The following is an 18,072-nucleotide window of genomic DNA, read 5'->3' as shown; positions in this document are numbered from 1 at the left end:
AAGTGGAGTGCAGCTTGCTTAATTATAAATGTCTATCCTATAACATAAGTACCTGACAGCTAGGCACCCAAGACTGCCGCTGGAGACCTGGTCAATACAGCTCACGTAGTTAGGGCTACAGCTCTTCTTAACAAGGGTAGGGTGAGGCAAATCATACCCTAAACACTCGTTACTGTAACAAATGCATCTGCACTACTTAATTCACACAAAGGTGTCATCCAAAACAGCGGAGAAACATTGAGTATCTTGGATTAAAAAAATAACGGACCTCACAAATTGATAAATATCAACTCCTGAAAGGTTAACACTGAAGGTAGAAGAAAATAAGACATCTCATTGAGACCATCTGCTGTAGCAATCAAAGCAGTTAGAATTCATTTGTTTGCAGGGGTCCATAGAGAATATCATAAGTGGCGTCAAAATAAATTAGTTTATTTTGTTCTACATGGTCAAAACCCATCCCACTTAGTTTTACCTACCTAAAGAAAGAGTACAGCCTGTTCCAGGCTTTTCTCCATAAACAAAACAGAGAGAGGTTGCTCCAAAGGGACACTCAATACCACCTAAGATCTGGTATGTCCTCTAAATGTGTCTACCTTTCATTAGCTACTAAAAGAAAACCAGGCTACAACAAATCTGCTGGCACATGAACTTCAAACAGACTCCAGAGACTCTCAGTAAACAAAGTATTAAAGAAAGTATTAACAATCTGAGGTTCTACTTGCAGGGCTTTCCTCCCCCAAAACCCTCAAATATGGCAGTTATGATAAGCGACAAAACAGTTCACACTCAGAGCAGGATTTACTGTGGTTCCACTGTTAAAGACCACCCTAATTTATTCTTCCTAAGGGGGACCAACAATTGCACTTTGGGATCCCTGCTGTGAGAAGCAAACTTTTCCTTCTACTGTGACACAGTACCAACCCTGAACTGTGGGGTATTTTGGCAGATTGTGTTCAATATTTCAGGGAGTCCAGTGCAGTGTTTTTCTCATTCATTACTGGCAATCAAGCCATTTGAAAGCAAATGAGAGATGAAGAGCTAAACATTCATTTGGAGAGAGGAGAGATAATCAAAAGAATAATAGTCTTGTCTCAGATTTTGCATATGATTTTTCAACACTAAGGAACATAAAACTGATGTGTAATACATGTAATTAATATCAAAGTAATATCAAAATATCAAATAGTACCAACTACTAATATTAAAACTAATATCTAAAATAATGTAAATTACATTTAGAAAGTCAATCACCAATGAAAATTTACTCCGAAAAATAGGTAATACCCACCCACGTTTTTTATTCACAAAGCAACAGAAACACTCAGCAAGAAAAATCTGACAGACATGTTAGCTTAAAATTGACAATACAGAATACACCATTACTGTACAATGCATGGGGCATGCTATTCTAAAAGACAACTATGTATTTTGACAGGTGGCTGTATTATGAAAGGCTGGTAATACTGATATCAGAGGAAAACCAGTAAGGAGAGATGAATCAAATAGTAACCACAGAACTCACAACCTCTATTTCATATGACAATAAGGAAATATTAAAAGGCAAAGAAATGGAGAAATCCTAAAGCAGAAATGCTGTGAGATGAATAGAAAGTGAGGCACACAAATAAAGTAATGTTTTCAGGAATAGGTAAGTGGACACTCTGCAGAGTCACAGATTTAATGCCCTAATTCTAGATCATGCAACCAGACACTTCCTTCACACCCTACATCTACTTCAGCCTACTGGGGTGTTGGACTTCTCAGCAAACAGGTTGGAAAAAAATAATCTGACTAACCGACTAGTGCTACTTCCAAATTAGCAGCCAAAGTGTGTTCATAACACATTCAAAACAAACAAGCCTACACATTACCCAGAAATTTTTCCCATGTTAACAATTCCAGATTCCAAACCAAATACACAACAACTAAACCAAAATTATGGATATCAAAAAGTAACACTTTAAACAACTCATGCTCCATATGAAAACTAAATTATTTTCTCAGTATATGAAAGTCATCAAGATTGCAGTCAAGCAAGCAGAAAACATAACCATGTACCTCCAACACATTTCAGTAATTTTACCCAGGATCATACTACATAAGGAAACTTGATCTGAGCTAGCAGTTTAGCTCTTAAGTCAACAGAATGGTCGCTTATTTAAGCTATGCAAGAAATTTCTGTCAGAACCATACAGCACTTCTGCACACTTAAGAAATATTTTGCAGGCTAAATAAAATCTACTTACATTATTTCATTAAACTGCAAAAATACTTAATTTCAAAGATGAAGGATACATCTACCCCAAAATAAAACAATGGCTTTGCAAATGGGTCAATAGTTAGCTTTCCTTCATCTTTTATGCTACCTCCAAAGTACTTCAGAATAAGACATTTTATCATGGTGAAAAAATGTTGTTTAACATTGTACATTGCTGTTGTTTCACCTTTGTCGAATTCATTTTTCCCTAGCACTTGAAAAACACTTTTTTTTAATTCAAGCAAGGCATGGGAAGTAAGAAAAATTACCTATCAAGAATCAAACTGCTAATTATTCAACAAGAAACACAGTATGAATATAGGAAAAAAAGTACCAAAAGAGTACTGTATGGAGGCTGCTTTGTGCTTGGTATGATAAAGCTTGGAAGATATGCACACGTATTTTAGCTAGCTGCGGTAAACTTGAACCATTACCTAAAGTCATATGACAAAAAGTTACAAATTTCAAGTTATTAGCTTGTCCTCAAATATTTCATACTAACAAGCTCAAGCTCTTCCACTGAACAGAATTCAACTTCCAAGCTCTCACATGTTATAGTTTGAAACACTTTCCTTAAAACTCTTTCAGCTATCATCCAAGCAGTCAAATAAACCTCTGACTTCAGAAGGGGCATGGGATTCTTTTACGAGCCAACCACAAAGAGAAGGGATTTTTGCCACAGGTCCAAATCCTTACCTTTCTGTAGACTATCATGTTTGGAGAACTCTCCTCTGGGTCAGCAGTTTCCGCACTACTCGGATCAGGGGGTGCTTGGGCCATGTTTGCCTCTCGTCGCTCAGACTGCAAGGACAGGAGCAAAAGTCAGCATCACTCCAGGCTGCAATGGAACATGGTAAGGACATGCAACTGCCTCTCAGGCAGACATACAAGGATGGTACAGAGGGAATCACACTCCTGTCTTCACCCCATGCAGGATTTAATCACACTGTGTCAGAACTGACTGGTTTATGGGATAGCGCCCAAGAACAATGACCACCAAGTCACACACAGCTATGGTTTGGGTCATCATGTACACACATTTCTCCCACAGTTCTGAAGTTTTATGATAAGCCCTTATTCAATAGAAGAATATCTAATTAATACTTCACACACTTCCCTTCCTCACTATAGAGCACAAACAGCCTGTGTTGTTCTAGAAGCTTTGAGGTGCCTACAAAGAAAAAGCCAAGGCACCTTGCTGCGAGGCAGAGTGAAACGCCGCTGTAAGGGGCGGGTGCAGCACACTGTCAGGCACACTGACGGTTCCTGCCTGCAGACACTCCAAGCCCCTTCCAGCTCTCCACAACCCCAGAGCACCAGCCAAGAACCAGGGAGGCATAACTGCTTGCTCAGAGTAAACAGCTTCCCTCACCTCTTCTCATGACACAGCCAGCAAGAGGCAACAGGGTACAGGCAGACAACCACACATAATACTCCTTATCTTCTGGAAGCATAGAACTGGAACTGCTGCCTCATCTCCTCCAGGTCATGCCACCCTTGAGGCAAAAGCATTATTTAAAAATAAAAAGAAAGAAAGAAGGAAAGGGGCCTGGTGCTGAGTCAAATGCTGTATTTTAAGTTTCTCTTCCACCAGCACATTTGACAAGTAACATTTAAATTAGAGGCTGCTGTGGAGCTGTGTGGTGACCTTTCCTAACCTAAGAAGTAACATTGCCTTGTACAGACATTGGCATTAAAATTGTCTGACAAGTTCAATTTCTTTAACATTGAAAATACTGAAATATCCCATCTCAATGTATTTTATTAAAAACTGAGAACGAAAAAAAAAAATCTATGTTCACACGAGCATAATCTATGCATTAATTTCTAAAACACAGCTCACCATTAAACTGTCTCCCTTATTTAAGAAAAAAGATACTTTCCTACTCCTTCCTTTACCCCTTTTCACACTGCCACAGGCAACAACATGCCCCAGCATATAATATACATACATAGCATACAGTTATATGTATAATACATCCCTGAGCCATTCTAGCTGTCAGTTATCAGCTCCCAAGGACAAGTCAAGAGCCTAGAATCAGACAAGCTCAGACCATATCCCAGCTCTGTCCTTCCTCAGCAGTGAAAAGGCTACTGCAGTAACATGGCATCCATCACTACAACCAGAAGCAGCTGACATACCCCCTTTAAGAAAAAATACAAGAAACAAATAATCTACACCAGTCTAGAGACATTCATTTTTTTCTTTTATAAGGTATGCATTCACACACACAAGTGGGCACAAATGCATATATACACGCATATACCAATTTGGAAATTCAGTAATACAGATCAAGGTTGAGTCAATATATATAGATCACCCTTTAAAAGCATGTTCAGACCAATTTAGACACTATTTCATATTTAAAGAATATAAATTCATTTTAACCCCTATTAAACCTCATGTCTTCCGAGAAGCCCAAACACTACACTGTTGTGCCAGGTTGTGAACTAAACAGGAAATGAAATAAATTCTCTAAGCAAAATTATTAGATGCAGAAACTATTAAACAGCACAAACGATGAAGGGTAAAGCATTTTCAAATTATAGCGCTTCAAATTATCTACACAAATGTGCATTTTCACAATACTTCTCGGTCATGGTTTCAAGGCACTGAAGAATTAGGCTCTAGGTTATCACCACTCAACTGAAGGGAGCAGGAACTGGGTTGAGATTTTTACGTAACTTTCTGAAGGCAATTACAAAGCAGAGTTGAAAGCATATGTCAAGTCACACAAGTTTCAGCTTCACCTGCAGTATATAAAGACCACATTCACCACTTACATTATGTGAGATTTTATATGCATGCTTTAAAAGAAAACAATTGCAACTTTCAATTCAGAAATGCTCTTAAAAAACCAAAATTACAATTTCTAACTGAAAAACCCTCTTGAGCATTACTTAGCTGTGCTTCACTCATTGCACTATTCACTTTGAATGTCCACATTTACAAATTCTGTTGTTCTTGTTATACTGTCAGCTCACTTGACCTTTTTTGGTACTTCCAGATTTTCCCCCATAGCACTTCTTGAAGATTTTCATCTACTCCAGCACAACAAGACAATAACATCAAGTACAATATGCAGTAGTAGCTGGCATACTGTTCACAGTGACATTGAGGGAGCCACTAACTTTGAAGATCTACACAAGCCTAACACACAGATCTACATAACATCTACATAAGGCAATCAATACAAGTGAACCAATCTGTTGCTGGAAGTCATAAATTTGCAAAAGTGATTCCCACGAATGCCCAGCATCTGCTGCTGGATTTCAGCCAGGAACAGCAGGAGCAGAGCCACCTTTGCAAGAGTGACAGCAGGATGGACATCTCCGAGAACAAGGCTGGAGACAAGGCAGGGCTGAGGTGCAGTGTGAAGCAGAGACAGGTGTGGGCATCCCCTCCACACAGCCCAGGCACTGCTGCTGCTGCTGCTGTGGTGAGCCTTAGCAGGCCAAGCCAGGGCCCCTGAGGCATTGTGAGCACTCTGACCATTCCCCAAGTTTTTACTCTTCCCTTTATACCCTTTTTAAAGGCACAGAAGTCTTTCTCACTGGTGTTCTACAAGAAAAAGAAAAACTGCAGATAAAACAAGACAGTGATATGACACAGGCATGTTCTTGGCTCTTCAAGGTGAAAGAACAGCAATGCTGGGTCCCATGGATTCTACTACACCTGTGCTTTTTAACACGTGGGAGTTGAATGGAGCTCAGCACCCAGTGATGCAGGACTGCTTCACAGAGCCAAGGAATGGCTGCTGTTGAAAGAGACCACTGGAGGTCACCTGGTCCAACCTTCCTTCTCACACAGGGTTCCCTACAGCACATTACTCAGGCTTGAGTACAGACAGCTTTTGAGTATCTCCAAAAGTGAGAGAGACTCCGCAACCTCTGCGGGCAGCTGCTCCAGTGCGCGCTCACCCGCACGGTAAAGAAGTTCTTCCTGCTGCTCAGGTGGAGCTTCCAACACATCAGTTTCTGCCCACTGCCTCTTCTCCTATTGCTTTGGCACCTGAGCCTGGCTACACCTTCTTCTCCACCTTCTGCTACCCTCCCTTCAGACACTTATATACATTGAAGAGGTCCTCTCTCAGTTGTCTCTTCTTGAGGCTGAGCAGGCCCAGCTCTCTCAGCCTCTCCTCACAAAAGAGATTCTCCAATCCCCTCCACCTTCGTAGCACTTTGCTGGACCCACTCCAGGAGCTCCATGTCCATCTTGTCCTGAGGAGCCCAGAACTGGACACAGCACTCCAGATTTGGTCTCATCAGGGCTGAGCAGAGGGGCAGGATCACTCCCTTGACCTGCTGGCCATGCTCTTCCTAATGCACCCCAGGATCCCATTGGCCTTCTTGGCCACAAGGACACACTGCTGGCTCATGGACAGCATCTCCACCAGGATCTCCATATCCTTCTCCAGAGAGCTGCCTGCTGCAAACACAAATGAGACTGCCCACGGTCCAAGAACAGCTTTTTTACCCTACTACAATGTTAACATGCTGCATTTGCAACCCTTTAATTAATGTAATTGTATGTAAAAGTCCACATCTGATTTGCACAGTCCTCTCTTAAGAAACAAACCAGAAAAACCTACACAATTTTTTCCTCACTGCCAGCCCAGTCTACTCCAGATGCAAGCAGGAAGTCAACCCTACAACACTGCACAGACTGAAAACAGTTTGCCCTCTGAATCTTCTCTAAGCACTTGTTTGTGATGTATTAGCCAGAAGTGAATCCAGCTTAGCTTTATAAAGTAATTTCAGCTACACTTAGCTGAAAAGAGTGAAAACAAAGATTTTCTGTAGGTTTTTTTTCTAAAAAATAAGCTTCTAGCTTAATTAAGACAGCCTCCAGCTAAGAACCTCAGCAGTTACTATCTGAAGAGTGCTGTCAGCTTCTCCCTCCTCTGGGCAGTTTGCTGTATTATCAGGGCTAACTCATCCCAGCCTGAAGCCACATGCCAGCAATCTAAATCCAAATGCATGTCTTCAAAAGAGTAAATAATCTCTAAATTTCAAATATCATGTTCAAAGACGCTGTTTTCCCACAGCTGTTTTTCTGACAATAGCCATGCTTGCAGCAATCTGGACTCCTCAGCACCAAAAGTGATAAAAATTGAAATCCATTTGTGCTAACCATTCTCTCACTCTACCACACACAAGGACAAAATCAGCAGCCTTTAACTTCTTGTTTATGGATAAGATGGCCTATTAAGCCTTTGAAAAATATTACCAAAAATATGCTAAAAAGAGAGGGTACATTCTCCTCTCACTGATTTTTTTCCTTTTTATGTTTTATTCTTTACTACAGAACACTTCTGCTTTTCCCCCAAGAAACATAAGCAGAGTGGATTAGACAGGCAGCTGCTGACAAAATGCACTGAATCACAGTAAGAGTTCTCTCTCTCTCTTGTTCTTATCTGATCAGGCTGCTCACTCTCCCAAAGACCAGAAGCTGCAACCAGATAAGGCTCCCATACGTCATGAGAGGATGAGTGAACTTTAAGGTGGAATAACCAATTAAAATTATTTTCTTGATTTTCAGAGCATATTTTTTCTAGTTTACCTTTTTAGAGTTTCTCATACAGAACTGTAATTAGAAAATTTCAAAGAAAACCACCTTTACATTTTAATCCATAAATACTGTCAGCATTTAATCTGTGTGTGTGCGTGTAAATTCAATGAAAGCATCTGAACAGTAAATTAAGAGATTCCCCTTAGTGTTCTCAAACACTTGATTGCTGTCAGAAAAGACCATTGGAAACAAGACTGCTGTAAGAAACCTCTCACAGACAGAAAACCCCATGTATTCCATAGAAATTAACAGATCTAAAGTCCTTATGGACTCTGGGGTTTTTACATAATAGCGAAAGAAAGAAGTACATTAGAAGAAATCCTGCAAAACTATTTCTTGAAAATATTACCTGGATTTAACAAAATAATACAAGGTCATATGTCAACTCCTATACTGCACCATAATAAATAAATTGTAAACTTAATATGCAAAATTTGCAGTGCAAAACATTTCTTGCACATGTGAGATACTTGTTTCTTTTTTTAAACAGGGGAAAACTGAATCACAGAAAATAGAATCAATTAAATGACTTCCCATGGAGATATATACCAGGACTGTTCAGCTGAAATATAATTTTGGGTGACAATATGTGAAAATTACCTTTATGCTATGTAATTAATATATTTCAAGGGCAGCTTATAATTGACACACATTTTTAATATCAAATCATGAGAGATTTAGTGCTTTAGCGCACAATCATAGAGTGAATTACAATTTCCTGCCATTAATACCTTGGTAATTTTTTTCTAATTAGTGAAATACAACTAGACTACACAACTTTTCACATGGCTGAGAAATCATATAACCACATGCCTTGCTGAATTCATAACTACCTAATAGGAAAAATCTCTACCTGATCTGCAAGAACATTTAGATCAAACAGGTCATTATTAAGGTGACGGGAGGGAAGAGACGGAAGGAAAAATCACGCTGAATTCAACTAATCTCCATTAATTTTAAGTTGATATTTCACATCCATTACATAAATCTCTCTGAAATTGTACTGGGAAGAAATACTTGTCTTCATGTTCTTTTTCTGGTTAATTATTTCTTCATTAAACCAGGACTTGGGCACGCCATGCAAGTTGTGTATACTAGAAGGCAATATACAGCCTATCATTAAGCTGATCCTGTTGGCCAAGGTGAATACACTAGCCAGTGGATCCCCAGGACCTACCTGGGGTATCCTCTGCTTTTCAGTGGTGTAGCTCAGCACAAGCACTGCACAATGCACCTCTACTCCTCCTTCATGGCACTGCTCCCCTCCAGTGGAGGGGCAGAGAGGGAAGTCCGCTTACAGTGAAGTATAGCTCCCAAAGCACCTAAAAATCCTTCAATCCTTTCTTTTGGACATCAAATTGTAACTGAAGTTACTCCAAAAATAGTTTCCTAGTAGAAGATCATCCCAGACCTTCTGCCCCTCCTTGCAAGTGGTGAGCACTGCAGTACTATCAACAATACTCAGTCTGTTGCTTTTTTAATGAACAAAGTATAAACACTTCCAGCAGCAGCACTCAATGTTCAAACTTTTGCCAAACAAATTCCTCTTTGTTTGTGGGAAAGCGATTTTGTTCACATTGGGTGAATTCAAGGTCTCTAAAGGACCCCATTCCTCCTCTTTCTACAGTACAAGCTCAGAGGGAGCTCCGTGCTGAAGCACAGGAGCTCAACACTTTTCTCACTCTACAATTGGCAGGATGGAGGATGGGCACACATCTAGACCAGGGAACAAGCCCAGATTCTTTTGCCTCATTCTGAGAGAGCAGGAAGAGAGGACCCAGCTCCAGGACACCCCCTTTTTCTTCTTTTTAGGGAAACTGGGATCCCGATGAAGGCTGGGATTTCCCATTTCTACTACTCTTACAGACCTAAAGGTGCAGTGCCCTTCCATAAATAACTACTTCTCCTGTGGAAAACTTGCCTCAGAACATCGAACAGGTACGTCTGCATTTCCACACAGTACTAAGGCAGGGAGCAAGCTCTGGGCTCCTGATCACCCACAGTGCTTAATTGCTGGTTTGCTCCTGGGATCTCTTTTGTAGAGCTCCAAACCTAAGCAGACACACATTTGGGAACACAGTTCTCCACCACCAGCACTCGCTCTCAAGAGTCAGGATGGATCATCTTACACAAGGATGGGATTCCTACCTCTAATCCATGTCTGCATCAGTCTCTCAATAGGTTCTGCAACACCCTACAGCTTCCCAACATGTCCCAAGTCCTACAATGCATAACCTCATCCTTCTGCTGGGCTGCAGGACAATCTCACTTTTTTTAAACATTATGCTTGAAAATAAAACCACCCACAACAATCACTGTATCTTCAGGCCACAGAGGTACCAGCTAAGGGCCAGAGGTCTGAGACCCCTCTGACCAAGAATATGCAGTATGAACACAGCCGCCTTTTAGACCAAACTAGCTCTCAGACATGAGTCAATCCAAGTCACTTGACTTCCTGCAGATACACACAAGTTTAAACTCAGCCCCTGAGTAATCTAATGTGTAGATGTGTGTAGGTACTTCTCAGCAGTCACTTGCTGTTCCAAATCATGTACATCAGTTAATAAAAAAAAAGTGAATATTAATGGTTTAGTGGTCTAAGCAGAATATTGTTAACCAGGGATCACCAAGGCCTCACACCCCCTCCAAAAGGGTGCTCTCCATGGTCTTGAGCAATTTTCTCTCCATCTGAGACACCTGTGGTAGCGCTCACGCTGTTCTGTCAAACAGACAAAATTCAGGACGGACAGTTCCAGTTGTTCCATTTGTGTGAGCCACTGGTGATCTGCCTCAGCCGCCTGACAAGGAATCAGACTGCTTCTTGATAAGCCATAGAAGTGGATTACTTTCCTCTCCTTTTCCCAGCTTGCCACACACTCCATTTTTATTTTATATATTTCTAAATCTGCACATATTCTTAGCTATTCTAGAATGCTGAAATACTGTCTGTATCTGGATGTTAGATCCAGGAAACATAGGAGTGGAAATCAATATAAAGTAATTTTTGACATCTAACTTTGACTAGGTCCTGACTTCCGAAGATAACCAGAAGAAAAAATGGAATGGAGATGGATTGTAGTGAATATTGACATACAAATTGCTGGTTAACTAGGCAATTTTTTCCCTTTATGAAATCAATTGTTAAAATGGGCACTTGCATACTACATTTACTTTTAATGGACCAGAATTACATTATACTAGGAAGAAACTGCTTCCAATACATCCACCCCTCTTCCAAAAAATTCAGAAAAAAAATGCAGCACTCACCAGTAATCAATCTCCCTTCCAATAAAATAATACTGCTGTGAGCACAAGGCCTCTTGGAAAGGCTCTGAGCCAACATGCTGTTACCAAGGATAGCTACAAGGAATGTGATAGCAAGTATATGCTGAATATTTTACTAAAACAAGAGTCAGTGCTATATAAATTTAGAAATGCAAAGAGATAGCTACAGCTCAACTTTGAACTTCATGTGAATTGGTGATCCCAAGCTACAGCAGTAATTATTCGGCACTATCAGCCTGCAAGGAGCAGCAGTGGCAAAGCTGAAGCTGTATTTTGTTGTTTTGCAACAATGCCAATTATTGGCCAGAATCATTCCCTGGGGAAAATGGGTAACTGTACTGATAATACAGAACTTGAGGGTAGACGTCTAATCTATTCTCCAATATAAATCTTCTACTGGATCAGTTAAGGTGTGCTAAGAGCATCCTGTTCTTTGAAGCTGGTCCATCAAATATACCATCTCTGAAAGTGCCTTGCCTTTACATACCCTAGGAAATACTAATTGCTCTAATGCTCTAATACAGACTGGTAAGACAATACTAAAATTTAAAAAAACAACAACAACAAAAACAACCAAACAAACAAAACACAAAACACAACCCCCTCCCCCCCCCCAAAAAAAAACCTACACAAACAAAACATAGGCCTCAGTGCTTGTTAGATTCCAAATTCAGATTTACTCCACCTAAACTCCCTGTTCCCAATAGAGGTTGCTGAAATGAAGTTCCCTTCAAGCAATCTTATGCAAGTTCATAGAAGCAATCCAGCCCCGCACTGATCAGAGACTGCATAATCTCATTTAAAATGTCCCAAAGTGCTGAGAGTTCTTGCTGGTTGTTCATTCTCAAGATGATGGAAAATTGCAAGTACCCTTGCAATCAAATAAAATGGGAAATTTGCTACCCAAAAGCACAGGTGTCCTTGAAGACGTGGCACCATGAAATACCCTTGGTGTAAATGAACACAACTGGTTGTATCCCACCTACTTCAAGGACATGATGCAATATACTGTGATTTCACTGCCCTGCTGTTTATCATAACAGCACACAGCCTTTTCAGATGCAAATTACACACAAATCACTTCAGTAATTGCAATGTAAAAAGCACTTAAGCCACTCCTGAATTAGCTAGCTCAAGTCCAAACACCACACATCCACACAGATCAGCAAAGCCTACAAATCCCAGTGCTGTGGTTCATTTAACCTGAACTTCACAATGCCATATCTGGACTGCTACAAATACCAATATAAGATACATATGCTATAAATACTAATATACTTGACTACTGCAACAGTTACAGTATAATACTCCTATTAAAGACAGCTAGTTTATTTGAGCTAATACATGTCTCTGCCAGATTGCTCTTACACTGGTGAATGCAATCTAAAACTAGTTGCTCATCTGTGACAAAAGCAATTAGGTTGTTTTTTTTTTACAAAATGATAAATTAAATCACAGTGAAATTAAGTGACTTCCCACATTCACACAACAAATGACAGAGCAATAAATTGGACATCTAAATCCTGACTTTCAAGCCATTAGTTATCCTTTGCTCAACACACATCCTCATAGCATAGTAGGCCTGTAACATGAGGATCCTTAACTACCCTGTGAACCTTTCACTGCTGATGCCAGGTCCTAAGAGCACAATGAAAAAGATGAAATATTGTCCTTTACCGTCAGGACAATGTTTATAGCGTGTAAGTGAAGATTCCTGCAAAAGTGCAGCACTAATTCCTGCTCACTGCCTCATGGTGCCCACCACCCCTGTGCAGGCAAAGGGCAGTACCTGTGCTGCCTAGTCTAGGAATCCACAGCTGTTTCCAGCATGACAATGCAGAGCTCCTGGGATGTCAGAGTGTCAGAACCTTATTGCTCACTGAAATTTTAATCTTCTTCTCTTTCCTTCTCTCCACATTCTTTGCCACCCGCTGCAGAGATGTTAAAAAATAGTATGAGATGTGATGCAACATAAGTGGGTAGCAGCAGTCTCTCTTGACTCCACAATCTTTCTAGAGCTTGACAACCAACAAGAAAAACACAAATTAGCTCCTCTTTCTTTCTCCTCTTCATAGACAGAGCACAACAACAGAAATTAGCTCGTTCCTCAGTCACCACAATATGCTGGAAACACTAACTGAAATCTTGGAAATGCCTTTTCATGGTAAAACTTATATAGATTAAGAAAACGCTGTGGATACACTAACACTAATATCATCCTGTACTAACTTTAAACGCCACTATATTATTGAGGGAAAGTTGCAATCAAACCATTTAGAACTCTCCATGATACATCTATTATTGTCTTTTCAAAGATATAAAGACACACCAAATTTTTCAAAGTACTCTAGCCACCTCTAAACCCCATAAATCCACCACCACCAAAATGCAAGCATGGCTCCCACAATCACCAGACAGAAAATTAAAAGATGAAGAATGAAGGCAAAAATTTTAGGAAAAAAATAGATTCAGAGGCGTAGGAACATAATAATTCAGTTCAGAATACGAAGACGTGCAACTATATGTAAGTGCTGAACGATGCCAAGAGGAAATTTTGTAGTCTGAGGAAGTCAGATATGTAACTCCACAGGAACAAAGTGACTGACCAGATGCTTCTGAAAAAATCCACCACCACCACCTACAGTTTCTGAAATATGCTTGGCCAGCACAGCTGTGGTCAGCTTGTCTCAGGCAGATCAAGCTGCAAATGAACAGGGTTAAGCGTACTATTCCACCTTCAGTAATAGCGCAGGGCCACCATGCTGCTTGGTAACTTCACAAGGCAGAGTGCTATCTCACACCACACTGGAGACAGCAGTTCAAAGTCTGAATTATAGAAACACCCTTCCAAATCATCAACATCATTTTCTTATTCTACCCAGGCTTTTCTGTAATCATAATGCCATGGTGTGAATTGACATAAATAATAATGCAGCCATGAAGATGTTGAAAAGAGTGTCAGGAGGAAACAGGAGCACTTCAGTTCTGACAATTAAGTGCAATATTTGTTACCTGAAATAGCCCAGGGCTGCTCAGGGAAGCGGACCTGTTTGTTCCTACAATATCTCCTCTAGAGAGCCAAGGTGTTCTTCCAGAAACTGAAGCTCCAGGTAACGAGCACAAACAATACAACAACCCATGATAAGGGCAAAACTGTACTCTTGTAACACTGGGCATGGGTAGAGCAGTTTGCCCTTGTTCTGCTGCCACTGTACAACTGGAGTGTTTGATTTAGATATCAAAGATATACCCAGCCAAAGCCCCTGCATTAATAACCCCTCATTCTTGAAAAGCTGAAGACTCATATCGTTATTGAGGAAAGAAAAAAAATCATCACCCCACAACACCCTTGTATTTGTGTTAGGAGCCCTGAGCCACGGCACTGCAAGACCCCAAAGTTTCACCACAGAACAACACAGCATCCCAACGCACCACATTAAAACGACACACTGCAGCTATTTTCTCCTCCTGCTACTCCACATATATTAGCTTCTTCCCTTCCCTGCCATCTGTTAGTTTGCTGCAGTCTGCTGGGACAGGACTGCCCTCTCCTTTTCTCCCCTTCTTGCCTGCTCGAATGGACTACAACAAAGCCAGGCATTTCCTGTCCATACATTCAGCTTTCCTCAGCTGCCTCAGAAGCATTACCAAATGCAGAGTTACTGCCACGAATGAAAAGTGCTCTGCTCACCTCTGCTGTACCAGTGTGCTCACCAGAATTACATGCTAGACACTGAAACACCTTGTAAGTGGTAGGCAGGGAGGTAACTGCTGCTTTAAGAGGACACACCTTGTCGTCTTATCTGCAGGCATCATTGATTAAAACAGATATCTGTACTACCTGCACCACAGGAACTGTCAGAGAGAAACCAAGGTAAGCAGCATTGACAATTACTCTATGCAGCAACCTACTGCAACTTTTCTTAGAAGGGAAGGTTAGCAGGGGGAAAAAAATCAGAAAAATCAGGTGAACAGCAATCTTCTACTACCATAAACTTCAGTGTAAGATGTGTAGCAAATCACTGTTTTTCCCTCTAATACAGTTCAAAATGGAAAAAAGAATGGCTATCTAATTCATCACACTTGTAGCCACTTAGGAAGGAAAGTGGAATGTTTGTCATCAATTGTTCTATCAGTCAGGTCATTAGAAAAAAGAACAGCTCATCTAAAAATAAAGTCAATATTGGCTGAGTCTAAACAGCTTCTTCAGCATTTCACACACATATTCAAGCAATGAACACTATTATTCTGTGCTTGTAACAATATGCCCCCAAGCCAATAACTGCTCTTCAACATCTGACCTCTTTTTAAAGCAGATTTTCAAGGAAGTATAGTGGAAGTGTTTCAAATCAGCTGGTGAGAAAGTATTATAGATCATAACCCCACAGTAAACAATTCCTAGTTCTTCTGATCTGCAAGATTAGAATAAATCGGCATTAAAAAGAAAAAATTAAAAATAAAAAAGGAAACTTACAATATCAAATATACTACTATTCAAAAATAAAAATAAATCCCACACTGACAGCTCACAAAACACTTCCTCCAGAAACAAAGAGGAAAAGTAGCTTTCTTTGGGATGGGAAACCACCAATATCTGCTGTAACATGCCAACACAAAGGTGAGTTTTACAGTATGAATTTATTGATCAGACACAGATTTTCCTGCTTTCCAATCCTATACACTGCCTGTCAGCAAATATAATTCCATCAAGAGCAAATTATGCGTATCTTTGATTTCAGGGAAGCATCATGTAGCACACAGGCTACAACCGGGATGCAGTTCTGCCAGGTCCCTTACAGGCCAGCTGAAGGAAGCCCCGACTTACCTAGGCCGTCCCAGCGAGGGCAGCGCCGGTGCAGACGGGACGCCAAGCTCAGAGCCACAGGCGTAGCCAGCTCCTCGGAGCAACAGCCCTGGCTGCTATTACGTCTGCAGCGTACAAGCGGCAGCGTGCCGTTATTTATACAAAAATCAGCATCTTCCTCAGGAACAAAAAAAAAAACAAAAACAAAAAACACTTGAAGCTTCTTACTGGCCCTGCAATACACTCTTATGCCATCACATCTAGCGGCTAAGAAGATGCTTTCAGCGTCACAGGAGATTAAGATTCTGGGAGGAGAGTGCCTGGCAGCTTTACTCTCACACACCAATCTGTCTTCACGCAAACGCACTTTGTCGGCGGATGGAAGAATATTATTGCAATACGCTACCGAAGCGAAACAGTTCCCAAGTTTTCCCACAGGGCATCAGCTCCTCCTTCAAGCTGCACTCCAGCGTTTGCTCCCCCTCATCCTTCCCCGAAAAGACCTGCGGTTTCTGGGCGCCACAACTTGTCCTATGTCCCCACGGAGCTCCGGCTCCCCGTGAGCTGCCCTCACACCTGCTGGGACACCGCGTCCCCTGAGCCGCGCCCCGCGGGGCGTGGGCACCCCCGCACCGCCCGGACAGCGCCCACGCACCTCCCGCGCCGGGGCCCGAGGCCGGGCCCCCTTCCTCCAGACCCCGCGGGAGGGCGAACCGCAGCCACGGTGCTCTCGGGGGTCCGCACGGCCCGGCCAGGGCACGGCCGTCCCCCGGCCGGGCACCACAGACGCAGGCACACACGTAACACACACGCAGAACACACACCTTGCACCTGTCCGCTACTACCGACCGGGAGCGAACTCCCACCCCGCGAGCTCGGGAATCCCGCTGCCAGGGCACAGCCGAGTGACAACCACTCACCACATGGATGCGGATAAGCAGGAAAAAGACAGCGAGAAAGAGCAGCCCACTTCCATTACCTTAGCAATCGCGTCGCCGCCGTCCCCTGACGCCCCTTCGCCTCTCCTCAGAGACGGGGAAGCGCCCGCAGCATGGCGTGAGCCTGCGGGCGGGGCCGGCGGTCAGCCCGGGGCTCCTCTGTGCGCCTCTTCCAAAAACCTCCCGTTCTCCTCAGCGCCCCTCCTGCTGCGGCGAGCACGGCGGCCGGGGCGAATCCGCCGCGGGCACACCGCGCCCCGCCCGGCCCGGCCCGGCCCCTCGCTGCCGCCCCCCGACCCTCCACCGAGCCCAAGCCGGGCGGCCGGGGGCGGGGACGGCCCCAGCCCCGGCCCCGGCCCCGCCGCTGCAGCGCCCGCTGCGGGCGGCCCGGGCGCGCCGCCCCCGCCCGGCCCCGGAGCCCCTTTTCCCCGGTGCCGAGCCGGCCGCCCTTTGGCGGTGAGGCGGGGGAACTTCAGCTCCCGTGTCCCGCCACCCCGGCCGCTGCTCGGGCACTCGGCGCAGCCCTGAAGAAAGGCACGGGGGAGCCGAAGGCAAGCCTTGTATCTCTCTTGCAATTTTGCTTATGTGTTGAGTCGCACAATTAAAAGTGTTTGGCTGAAGTCCTCCATCTGAAACCGAGAAAGCCTCGTCTCTTGGTCACCTTCCTCCAACAGCCAGGATTCCCTAAATAACACCTGGGCTCTGCACACCATCATCGATCTTAACAGGCACCACAACTCCAACAAAACTGCTTGGTGACCCAGCCCTTTTACACAGACCTGTCCCACGGGCAAAAGACATTGCTGTTGGTTAGGATGAATTTCCACACATTAACTTCGTGGGCAAAGTAGCTCGCATACTTCTCAGGGCCATTATCCACCAGTTTCTCTATTGGATGAGATTTTTATTCCCTTTTCTCCAGATGGCAAGTTAAGCCCACCTTGCCCCAAGCTGCCCCTCAGGTCTGAGAGCCCTGTGCTGGGATGCACTAGGGCAGACCATTGACAGGAGGTAGCCACGCCCATCTCCGTGCAAAAGTTTGTGAATTTCCAAGGTTTGGTTCCCACGCATCACACTCATTATTGCTGTTGAAACTCTTCACGATGAGGATGTCAGCTGCACAGAGAAAAGGCTCCTTTACCCACTCGTGTAGCCTGCCTTAAAAGCCTTTGTGTGGTGTCTCTGTTCCCTCAATTTCCTAACATCCTGGCTC

The 18,072-nt window shown here is 42.9% G+C and overlaps 1 protein-coding gene across 1 annotated transcript in view; it reads right to left on the bottom strand.

Annotated features, from left to right (window-relative positions):
• The window catches only part of RGS6 (regulator of G protein signaling 6), a 251,730-nt gene extending 234,517 nt beyond the window's left edge, over positions 1-17,213 (bottom strand). Inside the window, exons 1-2 of the mRNA XM_084208445.1 lie at positions 16,901-17,213; positions 2,957-3,061 (exon numbers count right to left, since the gene is read on the bottom strand). Coding sequence (XP_084064571.1) covers positions 2,957-3,040 — 84 coding nt within the window. The 5' untranslated portion in view covers positions 3,041-3,061; positions 16,901-17,213. The remainder of the gene's footprint in view (positions 1-2,956; positions 3,062-16,900) is intronic.
• Positions 17,214-18,072: the final 859 nt, after the last annotated feature.

Source organism: Fringilla coelebs (genome assembly GCF_963513975.1).
Source record: "Fringilla coelebs genome assembly, chromosome: 6".
Classification (NCBI taxonomy): Eukaryota; Metazoa; Chordata; class Aves; order Passeriformes; family Fringillidae; genus Fringilla; species Fringilla coelebs.
This window is presented reverse-complemented; position numbering and strand designations above follow the sequence as displayed.